The sequence below is a fragment of the Pholcus phalangioides genome, unplaced genomic scaffold (assembly GCF_987345545.1).
Source record: "Pholcus phalangioides strain wild (caught in Gottingen) unplaced genomic scaffold, Ppha-v1.0 ptg000042l_1, whole genome shotgun sequence".
Classification (NCBI taxonomy): domain Eukaryota; kingdom Metazoa; phylum Arthropoda; class Arachnida; order Araneae; family Pholcidae; genus Pholcus; species Pholcus phalangioides.
The window spans coordinates 16,507,567-16,520,415 of NW_028301628.1; the positions used below are offsets into that span (position 1 = coordinate 16,507,567).

At 37.4% G+C, this 12,849-nt stretch overlaps 1 protein-coding gene across 2 annotated transcripts in view; it reads right to left on the reverse strand.

Annotated features, from left to right (window-relative positions):
* Positions 1-1,305: 1,305 nt before the first annotated feature.
* Positions 1,306-12,849, reverse strand: part of snu (ABC-type transporter snustorr) — a 350,310-nt gene continuing 338,766 nt past the window's right edge. For both annotated transcript variants that reach the window (XM_089255064.1, XM_089255065.1), the window contains one exon: positions 1,306-1,632. In XM_089255064.1, the coding sequence (XP_089111190.1) occupies positions 1,421-1,632 (212 nt within the window). In that variant the 3' untranslated portion in view covers positions 1,306-1,420. The remainder of the gene's footprint in view (positions 1,633-12,849) is intronic.

Sequence of the window (12,849 nt, forward strand, 5' to 3'; positions counted from 1 at the left end):
TTTGTACAAGGAAAAGTATCCAAATAACACGTTAAACTCGGATATATGTCACTTATGCTGCAAGGGGTTGTACAGTTATTAAATATAAATTTTAACTTTTTATATGGACACCCTGTCCTCAGAAACCTAATTAGTTGTTGCCTCGTCTGCTCATGAGGCAAAAAAAAAAAAAATTCCCATTAATAAGTGCAATATTTTGATAAGATATTTGAATTATAAAATTGTGGGGAAGTTGGGAAAGAACAGAATGAAGCAGGGATAGAAGCGTTGTTCATTAGTTTTTATGCTGTTCTTTCTCAACTTTTCTCCAATTTTGGAATTTAAGCCTTATTTACTCTGTTCTTTCCAAACTTTTCTCAGATTTTGTAATTTAAATATCTCAGTGAATATCACACTTAGAAACGTGGAATTAAAAAAAATGCCTCAAGAGAGACATGGCAACAACTTTTTAAATGAGTTTTTGACGACAGGATGTCTGTATAAATTTTTTAAATTATTTTAATAACTATGCCCTTATTATATTAATTAAAAATAAAGTTTTAATAAATTATTTATTATTTATTTTAAATTATTTATTTTTATTTTAATATAAAGTTATTAAAATTATATTTTAATGACTATCCCTTGCAACATCAATGAAATTTCAGAGTTCTACACATTACTTAGATGCTTTTCTAATTAAAAATATGCTTCTAAGGTAAACGGTTCAGCAGTAAAATACGACAAGGGAATTATGGAATCAGCGAATCGCCCTATATAAATGAGTATGTAGTAATGTCATGCTTTCTTTTTCTACCATTTTGTTTAAATTTGCATAAAATTATAAATTTATATGTGTAATACAGCACACACAATATAATTTTATAAAAAAATGCTTTATAGATATACGCAAAGCTGCACAGTTGAAGGTTAACAATACAATGCCAATAGGGAAAGAAATTCAGCAGTTTCTATGTGATGCCAAAGACCAGAACTAATGAACAAAAGGGGCAACTGTGCTGGGAGGTAAATTTTAGGAGGAAAAAACAAAAACAATGTTATAAAATCATCAAATTTCATTTCGGTAGGGGTGGCAACATAAAATTTGCCTTTCTACTCACAAAAACCTTAGTTAGGCCCTGCATAGACAAATTTAAAAAAAAAACATACAGGACAATTTTTTTTCTGAATTCCTCAGTTGATATCTATAAACAAATCTTTCTGAACTGAAGGGAAAAAAATTATTAAAATTCATTGCTATAAAATTCTATCCAAACACACAGTGTGAGATATAATAATATAAGGCCATCTATTGGGAAGCATCAATGAAAAAAATTTCAAACAATTTTATTAGGCTGAGTAAGAAAATACCATGTAATTACAGCTGAGCATTTCAAAATTCAGCATTAATTATTCCAAAAAAATAAAATAAGTATGTGTGTCACTTCTTTCGTCGAAATGAAATCCAAGACAGAAGAAGAAACAATGCTGTCCATGCAAGAGACATTAATAATCCATTCCAAATATAATTATCTTTGAGACTCCAACCACGAGATAAGATAGATCTGAGGGTGTTAGACATAAGAGTTAGTGGTAGACAATAGCTGATACATCGCAACCAATAGCTCATGGCTTCTAGAGGCCAGATAATACCTGAAATTAAAAATTTTAAAAATCAGGTAAGCTAAAATAAGAGCTGAAAACTGTTATATGAACCAAAAATCTGTAGAAAACTTTTGTGCGTTTTTTTTGCGGTTGAAATTTATGCTTTGGCTGCTTGGTTACCAAAATTTTAAATAACCTTTTAAAAATTTATATTAAAATTTATATAGTCCGGCCCATTTTATTTTTATTATCAAAGTGTCTACCACATACCGAATGAAAACTTTTGTGAATTTTTGTTGACTTCTGCTTGTCTGCCTAAATAAGCTTTGCCGGAATCTTACAGCAAATATACCTGTTGGGTATCGCATCTAGCAGTGGTTCCCATTGTACCATTTTGTTCCAAAACAGTAGAGAAGTCGCTATGTATCAATGGTAAAAACTGTCACAGTTAATTAAGTAGAACTAGCAACAAAATTTGGAAATTTGCAGCCACCATCCTCACAAAAAAATATGCATACAAAAGTTCTGGGCACATAGAGTTGGGGCCAGTCTTCTAGAATATGACAGAGAATTTTTCTTTTAAATTTATCCAGCACCACAGTCATATTATTCCCACAATGCCACTAAACCAGAATTTACTGTTTATAGCTAATCCTAGGCTGATTTTCTTACAAATAATTGAAAGGTTGGTTCTCAAACGACTTAGTGCAATGACCCGGTTGAGTTAGCCATGTGTTTGTGCAATCAGGGCACCACTACCTTTCTTTCAGGAGTAGAAGTGGTAAGTCCTGTCAAAAAGACTGACAAGAAGTAAGCCGGTTTTAAAAACGTTAAACGAAACTTGAAAACGTTCTTTGGTACATCAGGCAGTGCTCAGGAGGTGCTACTTAGGCTGAAAACAATGAAACGGAGAGCAAAGCGGCGAGCGGAGAAGAGGTCGACGCAGCAAAATCAAACACACTGATTCCAATGCGCCTTCGTATAGTGGCGCGCACCACAGCAGAATTCCGCGACAAGCGATAATAGCAGCGCATTCAAGATATTTTGTTTTCGCCACTCTGCTCGCTTGTGTGTAGCTTCAAGATGTCCGTCGAAGGGCTTGATTTCGCTGTTAAAAAAGCGGTAGTGAAGTCAAAAATGTGACCAGAATCGTTGATGTTAAGTTCTCGACGTATTTCAAAATGGTGTGGACGATAAAATTAAAACAGCAAGTACCGAATATAATTTTCATATATTTCCCGTCAAAATTTTTTCGTGGGCACGTGCTTAACCAAACAGTAAATGATTAATATTTTGAGTTTTAAGCTAATTTATCGTGCACCGTGTGTGGGTAAATGTATTTGAGTAGTCTGAATTAAAAATCATGTATATTTCTGTGGAAAAAAATTGGCAAGTTTTATTTGTTTGTTTATTTTCTGTGTACCGTCAATATTTCCATACTGGAAGTGTACCGAATGTTCTTTATGCTGGATTTTTAGGTGTCAATAATTACGTTTCTAGTGTAAAAAAAAAATGAAACCAACAAATATTTATACAAATAAAGCTATTCGAGGGGGAGGGATTTTCCACTTCTACCCTCCCGCCTATGCTAATAATACAAATTTAAAGGGTGGGAGCTTTGATAAACTTGATATTTTTATCATGTGATCGCACTCAAGTGCCGCGGGAAAAGATGTGTAGGGAGGAAAGTGACCATAATATGAGGAATATTTCCGTAGTTATATTTAAAAATATTGATATTCACACAACACTATTATTTCTAAATTGCTGTTTGAGCAATGATTTTTATAATTATGAAATTTTTAAGCATTCTTTAATTTAAAAAAACCAAGCTGATTGCGAGTTTCTATTTGATACTCTCTGCTATATCAAACACCCCCACTATGTTCTCATCTCGCTTCTCTTCCTTCTCCTTCGTCGCTTTGCTCGTCACTTCCAAATCAGAAGTGAGAAAAAGAGGGGATGAATATTTACGATTAGTATTTTTCTCCCAATTTTGTAAGCATGATTCCTGCTGAAATCTTGTTAGTTTTCGCAATTAGAATTTGGCTATTCAAATTTTTCATTCAGGAAGAAATAATTGGACAAACAACAGCGATGTTTAACAATTTAAAACTTGTTAGTTGGTGGGATTGGCGATTTAACATCCATTATTTGGTGGCATTGGAAAAAAAATCGTTACTTGTGGTGGAATAGCTTTTTACTTAAAAAAATTGAATTCAGGTTTTTATCCCAATTTGAACCGCTCCTAACGTAGCCAACTTCCAGAATTGGAAATCAGCCGCAACTATGTGCGTAGTTGCATTTTCCAACTGAAAGTTGGAAAACTCATTTTCAGCCACCATAATGCACGATCAATGGTATCAATAAAAGCCAGACCATAGTTGTGTAGGATAAAATTTAGCACAGAAATTTACTGGGAAAATCTGAAAACTGATTTTAAAAATCAGTGCTCTCTCTTATTTCGTGATCTTTTCCTCTTTCTCGTGATTTCGTCAATTCACCATGATCGTAGACACCATGAATTTACAGATGACTTTTGTGTCGCAACCTTCTGATGTTGAAGACGGATTCATCAATGCTGTTTTTCCCAGTACGATAATACATTCTTTTAAAGAATACATCTATTTTTCGTTAAGTACAGCCAGTCAGAGAAAATCGACACAATTTAAAAATAATTAACGTAAGGAACGAATAAATAATCAAAGGAATCAATTTTTTTCGGAAAAAATAGCAATTGAAGGGTTTTTTTTTGTTCTGCGGATGAGTGGCAATTCGTGATGTTTGACCCTATTTTATATGTTGTCGGAAGCCTAGACGCTGAATCCTTGGGAAAGGACCGCAAAATAATTCCATTTGTGTCCCCGAGAAATAAAATTGCGGGGAGGACAAATGACGTCATCGAAAAATCAACCTCTTAGCCTTTTTGGATCACGTGATATTTCCTTTTTTTTTTCGAGGGACATACAAGGTAACAAATATGGCGACTTCTTGCTTGACTCATGAAAGAAACAAATCTTAATTAAAAGAAATGTAAAATGAATCTGTTTTTTCTTTTTGATGGGCTCCAGATATTTCGAAAATTTTCTTGAGGTTCAAGGACCGTAAGTATGGTCTCCAAACCTTACAGCATATTCCAGTCCAGGACGAATTAGACCTCGGAAAAGCGGAAGAATGACTCTAGGAGAACGCGAAGGCATCTTTTTGAAAATAAAACCAAGCATTCTATTCGTTTTTTTTACTACCGCTGAACAATGTCAGAAAACCTAAGTCACTCGTCAATGAGAATTCCCAAATCTGTCACCCTAGTTGCATCCGGGATAGTGACACCATTCAACTCGTAAGAGAAGCGTGGGTTGTTCGAACCAAAATGAGCGACCATGCACTTGTCAATGCTAAACTTCATGCTCCATTCATTTGCACATGTTCCAATCCTGTTCAAGTGGGTCTAGAGCAACTCCCCATCACTTTGATTACCAACTACCCCATTCGCTTCACGTCATCTGCGACTTTGCTAACAACTCCATCGATACCCTGATCGGGTTTATCGATAAAAAGTGAAAAAGGTATGGGGCCAAGGACACTTTCTCGTGGGACTCCACTTGTGACGCCTGTCCAACCAGAGAATTCCCCGTTCACCATAACTCGTTGCGACCTATCTCTTAACTACGATTCTATCCAATTCAGCAAGTTGCCCCCAATCTCGTTTAAACGCTTTAAGAGTTTACTATGTTGGACCCGATCGAATGCCTTATGGAAATCAAGGTAAATAACATCAACATTTTTGCCCTTACCCATGGCCCCCACATGCTAGTGCCGGGCCCGCAGGCCAGGATTTTTCACGGGCCCCCCCCCCCGAAAAATTTTGTGTACCTCCCTTGAGAAAAGATTATGATGTATTTTTTCAGTAAAAAAAAAAAAAAAAAAGAAACCCCTTTCGGGAAGAAAAAAATGTTGAATGCCCCCCCCCCCATGAGAAAATCCTGCATACGATACGGCATTTGTATATGCAGCAAAACATCGCTACAACGATAATCGATAATAAATACATCTACAATGATATTTTTTTCAAATCTGGTTTGGAATTGCCTGGCTTAATGTTAAACTCTCAGTACAACGACATCATTTACTATGATAAACGCCTCTATAACCCTATATTTTTAGGAGAATTTTGAAATCGCTACAACAATATTTTTTATATTTTGTTCAAAATCGTTTCGAATTTAATTTTAACTTCACCACTTGTTCTCGTTCTTTCGAAGACGTTTGATGACATCAATATTTTGCACTAAATGATCACCGAAAGCTAACGTTATTTGTATTGCTGCACTATGTGTACGACACAAAAGCATATGTGGTAAACTTCTGTACAGGGACATCTAAGTGAATTTTATAAATAAACTAATCAATTACAATTTTTTGTAACGAATAAATACATAAAAGCGTATTTTCCGATAATATTAACAATGCCGATATAGAAAAAATGACAATAGTATAAATTTGATCACACGTGAGGATAATGTTACCTCTTTAATCCCTCTACCACAATCATTTTTTTTGGTCCGTAGAATACTGTTATATCGAGGTTTCACTGTATATTTAAACTAAATAATAAAATATAATTGTGTGTGTGTGTGATAAATATTATCACATTTCGAGATATGATTATGGGATTTGTATATAATTTTACGCAATACAATAGAGCTCCCCTATGGGCCAGTTAAAAGAACGAATTAGTTAGGCGATATGGTTTTCCCATAGAAACTTGTGATTGCCATTTTCACGAGGGTGGGGGGTTACGTTCTTTTTTCCTGCAATAATTTTATAATAATTTTCCCTATAATCTCGGCTCGGGGGGGGGGGGGCGAGGTTAGAACCCTAAACCCCCCTTTGCATATGCCAATGGTGATCGTGATCCATGGTCGGCAGGGCCGCAACTGGGAGGGGGGGGGGGGGACAAGAAGGTATCTTGCCCAGGACCAGAAGATGTGAGCAAAATTCACCTTTTATAGCCTCGTCTTTAAAATTACAGGGGGGGGGGGATGTCAAAATATGTGCTTACCTCAGCTGATCAAGCATTTAGTTGCGGCCCTGATGGCTAGTGTTCAATGTCAAAGTCTCTCGATTAACGATAATACCTCTATTATGGTATTTTTCTTCGTCCGCAAAATATTGTTATATCGAGATTTCACTGCAGTTTTATCATGCATAATACTAGCTACAATACCCGGCGCTGCCTGTGTTTTCTTCATTTATTGGGAGGATTGGAAAAGTGACAAACCATTACAAAGGAATAAATATATAATACTGCCAGGATTAAAGAAGTGACAAGCTATTGTAAAGGCACGTGTAAAACGCATTACTAGGGAATCACGGTAATCAAAGTAAACATTCCGAAAGTGATTGTTGAGGCCCAGAAACCATTGTTGCCCGACGATTTTTGTCCATTTCGGGTATCTGCCCTTCTCTGACGAACTTTTAAAGTAGCCTATCGTTCAATCCGGGCCCTGTTTGGTATATATCCAAATTTTGGCGACGATCGATCTAAAATTGTGGATTTGTATTGAGAACATACACAAAGACAGAAAATCAATTATATATAGCACAGTATCAAATTTATCCTTAGTTTCTCTCAGATAAGATATCCACCATATCTCTATAGTTTCGTTGTTCACCAAGCAAGTAAGTATACTCATACTACACCAAATGAAACTACTGTAGAATCTCTACACATGACGAACCAGTTTGAAACGTGTTTTACACAAAACAAAATTTCTATCCAAACGTTTAACTTCAATTTAGAACATCAAAGATTATTCCTATAACGCACGGGTTCTCAAACTGTGCACTTCCAACCCTTGTCATCGTGTGAGGTTTTTGAAAATATTCTTTGTTAAACAGCTCTGGAGAGCCGGTGGAGCTCGCAGATAAGCATTGAATAGGGGAAAAAGGGTGTCTTGCTCTAACATGAAGTTACTCCATGCAATGATTTTTTTGATAAAACGAAGCGATTCCGTTATGCCAGGCGATTCACTACAGGCGTGCAAAAAGAATAAATAAATTTAGTGAATTAAAGAGTTAAAGTAATAATACTGAAAACTATTTTCATTGGCCTTGGTTGAAGCACCGGCCTGAAAAATTGTGTGTGAGAACTGAAATAAATCAAATATTTATGTTCACTTCATCTATTCAACTGAGCAACTTTACAATTCTGTTACAGTCGTTTATACGACGTTCAAGAGGCCGAGTCAAAATGTTTCATAAAACGTTCTATGTATAAGTCGAAGTGAATATAACAGCCTTTTTAAAAAATTATCCCCCCCCCCATACATATAAAATGTTATAAAATTTTATGCGTTTAATTGAATTCCAATTCTGTTCTAAAAAAATATTTCATACTTGAGAGGAAATTAAATTACATTTCAAATCATTTAAAGGAATAAAATTTGGCACAACATTACCTTTGGGACACGACATTGAGTACAAAATTGCAACAAAATCTTCTCGACCTGCAAAAATTTCCCCATCTTGGACTTTTTTTTTGGCAGTAGATGATTTTCAATCAGGAGCTTGCTCTTTGGTTGTTTCTCTACTTTATAATCGTTTCAAAAAGTTGAAACGAACATATTCAACTGGTTTGCAACTTTTTCGGGTGGGGGGGGGGGCAAAATTCTTCCAGGGGGGAAAAACACGTGCACTCAATGTATGTATATATATATATTTGTATATATATACCATTTTTAGTGTATTTTCAAAAGCCGGGGGGGGGGGCGTTGCCCCCCCTAAATGACGGGCCTGTTTGCAAGATAAACTTTCGTTATCAATTTAAAATTCTTGTTGAATTCTTCCAAAATTTCCAGTTTTTTTTAGAGAGAGCGTTTTTTGTTTTTCCGACATTACGAACGACGAATTTGACACAGTCAGCAAGCAGTGCCGTCTGAAGGGCCGCATGGACCCACCCGAGCACGGCCCGGGGGCCTCACAAAAATGGGAAGTAATTGAAATTTTCGAGAATTCTCTAGGTTGGGCCTCAGAAAAATCAATTGGCCCGGAGACCCATGATGGTCTTAAGACGGCCCGGCCCTGTCAGCAAGCAAAGCACCACATCGAAAGAAAGTTCTACAGGAAATGATCGAAAGAACTTGCTGTGCATGTGTACCTATTTTCGGCAGACCTGTACCCCCCAAATGCTTACAGTAGACTTTCTCACCCTCTCGGGATAACGTTGAAAACATAGGGAGAGAAAAAATTCTGAAAGGCCGTCAAAACAATTGAAACCCATTTCTTCGGGACTCTCCACATCTGCGTATTCTCAGAAAGAGGCAATAAACAAATCACCTAAGTGTCCACTCTAAATGGTCATCAGCCATCTCACTATCAATTTTCGTATACGTCAGCAATCACCCTAAAATTTATGTCTTTTGCGGTGACAATATGCTAGAACTGTTGCAGCAACGCTTTTTTACTGCATACAAAAATTTTGTGCGCATTTGATGGATATAAATTACGTTTTTCTTTTTTCAAAAGTTTCCGAGTTTTAGTCGAAGTGAAAACGTCGAATAATTGAGGTTTTACGTTAAATAAATGAATGAAATATTTTAACATTAAAGTGTATTTGTTGTATTGTTGTTTAAAATGTATTGTTACCAATTGCTACCACAGTTAAACGTCGTATAAACATGAAAGTTGTATAACTGCGTGAAGTATGAACGAGGTTACTCTGCAATTTGAGATATGCCCTATTAAAAATAATCGTTTTTAAACTTTATGAAACACAATTCAACATACATCGCAACTGGCCTCGATGCAGGGCCAAACTCTTCGGACATAGATTTATTATAGTTAACTGTTAATGCTCAAAATAAAAATTTAACAAAAATTCAAATTTTTAGCTTTGCTTACCGTTCTTTTGGGCTAGGATTCATCCACGTGGGAAAAAAATCAATCCTTTATGTACGCAAACTCGTTCAACTATTTTACTAAAAGATTTCGAACAACTGTATTTTTGCAGACGCGAACCGTAAATATTTTTCTGTGTCACAATATGTCTGTGAATAGAAGTTTTGAGAGGAGATGTGTCCTCAAGGCAGTACAGCGAATAAAAAAGGCCGATGCGGAATGTAGCCTTTTTTTCAGAAGCAAGGAAAAAACCCCTTGATTTGTTCGGACTGGGAGAGGGAGGGGGTTACTAGAGGGGCCGTGAGCGAAATCACGTGATTCAGTACACACGTCATTACAGCCATTTCGTACAATACTTTTTGCGGGAAAACGCTTTAAACCAGAAATCTCGATGAGTATCAGTAATAAGAGTTGGCACAGGAGAGTCTCAAAATAAGTTGCACTAAGGAGGAAAACGTTATATGCTGGATCCACTGTATTTTGTACAAAAGCTTGCAACAAAGCTGTCTCACTATCATAACCCGCCCACGAGAGTGGGACTAGCGGAGCTTCAGGCCTGGGGCCTGGACCATTCTTGTCATTTTTCCCCACTATTAGTTCACTTTATAGAGGGGGTCTGCTGAAGAGCGCAGCCTACGGGGCCCCCTGTTCCAGGATGTTGGGGGAGGGGAGGTTCATGTGCTTTATCGGCACCTAGAGGCAATTTCACTGTGGAATACGATGTCTGTTTACTCCAATTTTCATTCTATCGAGACATTATGGCCTTCTACGAACTGAAACAGCAGGGGTCGCGCGGTAGCCCTGTAGGTCCCTACACACGCTGGACGACTAGATAAGGATTATTCTAGTGGCTATAGCCCTGAGGAGACACAAACTGGTGGTGTCCTTGACGTCTCAGTAGCCATGACCATCACAATGTCTTTTCTTCCTTCCTAGGAGAACGACTGCCATGAGAGCCGGGGGGGGGGGGGGGGGGGGCCTTGTACAATGTTCCTTTTTTCGTTTCCGGGTTTTTTTTTCGTTTACTTGTACATGTGTATAGTTAAAAAAAATTTCAATGAGATCTAAGGTACGTAGTTCAAGATATCCGTCCATACGAGTACAAATTGATATGATTGATATTAAAGAGTCCTGTCTGTTTTCCTATGGGATATATCTGAAAGAAATAAAATAAAAAAAAAAAGATCTTTCCACGGGCCCCCCCGATTCCCGGGCCCCAGGGCTGGAGCCCTGTCAGCCCCCCCCCCCCATGTGGGGGCCATGCCCTTACCCAATGCCTTGGTCACGTGATCATAGAAACGAAGGAGGTTAGGTGCCAAAAAACACTGTATAGTGCCAAAAAAACCAAATATGGTATTAAAGTAAAACCTTTCTTTTGCAGACACTAGCAGGACCAAAATATTCACCCATAAAAGATGGGTGACCATAAAAAAGCATACCTATGGGGCTTTTCGAATAGACGTCATAATCATCATCAGCATCACTCCTGAGGGACATACACTGGATGATCCCCATAGAGATCAATGTTAAAATTGCCGATTTTAACGTAGAAATGTGGAAATTTAGTGGGGTTTTCCACCCCACACACACATCAATAATTTTATAAATTGAATTGAATCTTTAGTTTTCGAAATATTGAGCTCGCTTAGAGATACGAAGCCTAGAAAATTAAATATAAAATAATGAGCCAGACCAACTTTTGAGGTGGATATTCATGCAATAACATTGATTTCAAAATTTTATTTATATCTTCTCAAGCGGAAAAATGAGAATTAGTCTCCGTATTGTCTTATATTATCCAATTCCATCAATCCATATAGTTTAGGATGTTTTTAAAGTAATTATGGGCTTATATAAATTACATCGAAGAACCGCTGCTTTAATCAAGCATTTTTTGAAGGAAAAACAGGCATATCGATAACTTGAAGTTAAAAAAAATTCGAAATTTCTAGCTCCCATTAAAACGAAGAAAAAACGATTCATTTCTATGTTTCTTTAATTTAGATTTGTTTCTTTCAGGAATCTCACAGGAAGTTGCCATATTGGTTACCTGGTATGTCCCTCAAAAAAAAAGGGAAATATTACGTGATCCAAAAAGCCTCATTGAAGCTTTTTAAGCAAAAATTATTTATATAAATTATTAAGGGGAATACTTTCCCCTTCCTGAACCCATGCTGATTATCCCACAATACACTATTCTTGTCTAGCCACTTCACAATTGGTTTTTGATAATAATTTTCAAAATTTTCGTGAGGGAGCTCGTCAAATTCACTGGACAATAATTAGACACAGCCTCTCTACTACCCTTTTTAAATATTGGAACAACATTAGCAACCTTCCAATCCCTTGGGACCATACCCTCAGCAACACCACTCCTGTAAATCTGCGCGACTGGCCCCAACAATTCATTAGCACATTCCCTGAGGACCCTCGGACAGATATCATCTGGTCCTGGTGCTTTTCTTGCACAAACATTTTTTAGAAAATTTAGGACCTCCACATCTACCACTTAAATATCGTTGAGGATTTTATTACTCCATGCAACACCAGTACATTGAATATCGTATTCTCTATTAAAAACCGACGCGAAAGTCATTGAAAGTACGTAAGTCAATGTAGCTTTGTGTCACTACACAAAGCTACATTGCTCTCTACCCTAGACCCTCCTTTCAAGAGGGGAGGCCAACTGTCCTCTTAAATTCATTATTGGCGTACCTAAAAAGATGATTTTGGGCAGGAGCCAATGTTATCGGCCAACCTAGATTCAAGTTCCTATCCCTTTTTTACTGTCCCTTATTGCTCTTTTCAACGGCTTTCTTTTATCAGTAAACAATAACGCCGCTGTGGTGGTCGAGTGGTCATAGTGACGGACTCGTGTCATGAAGTCCCGGGTTCGAACCCCACCGTTGCGGCAGTGGTAGTCGGTTGAAGTTTTCTGTGGTTCCCAACTTCAAGGTGCGAATGCGAGCCAATCTCCCCTTTAAAAAGTCTCGCCACAGAGAGCAACAGACCTACAAACAGTACAAATGTAAGTCAATCATAACACATCACTCACTTTACTGTAGTTTGGATCCCTATTCGGTGGATTGTAGCAAACCTTAACCGTGGCCCCACATCCTGTAGCAGGGTTCCTAGGCTGGGATCTTTTGTGGGCCCCTCGGTCAGACTTTTCACGGGCTCCTTCTGTAGTTAATTTATAGCGTGAAAAAGCAAAAAAATGATGAGAACCATCCCGGCAGGGTCGTCTTAAGAGCATCATGGACCACTGGGCCAAGTAACCTGGCGAATTCTCGAAAATTCGAACTCTTTCTCATTTTTGTGAGGCCCCTCTTTTCTTGAGGCCCAGGTGGGCCCATGCGTTAAGAC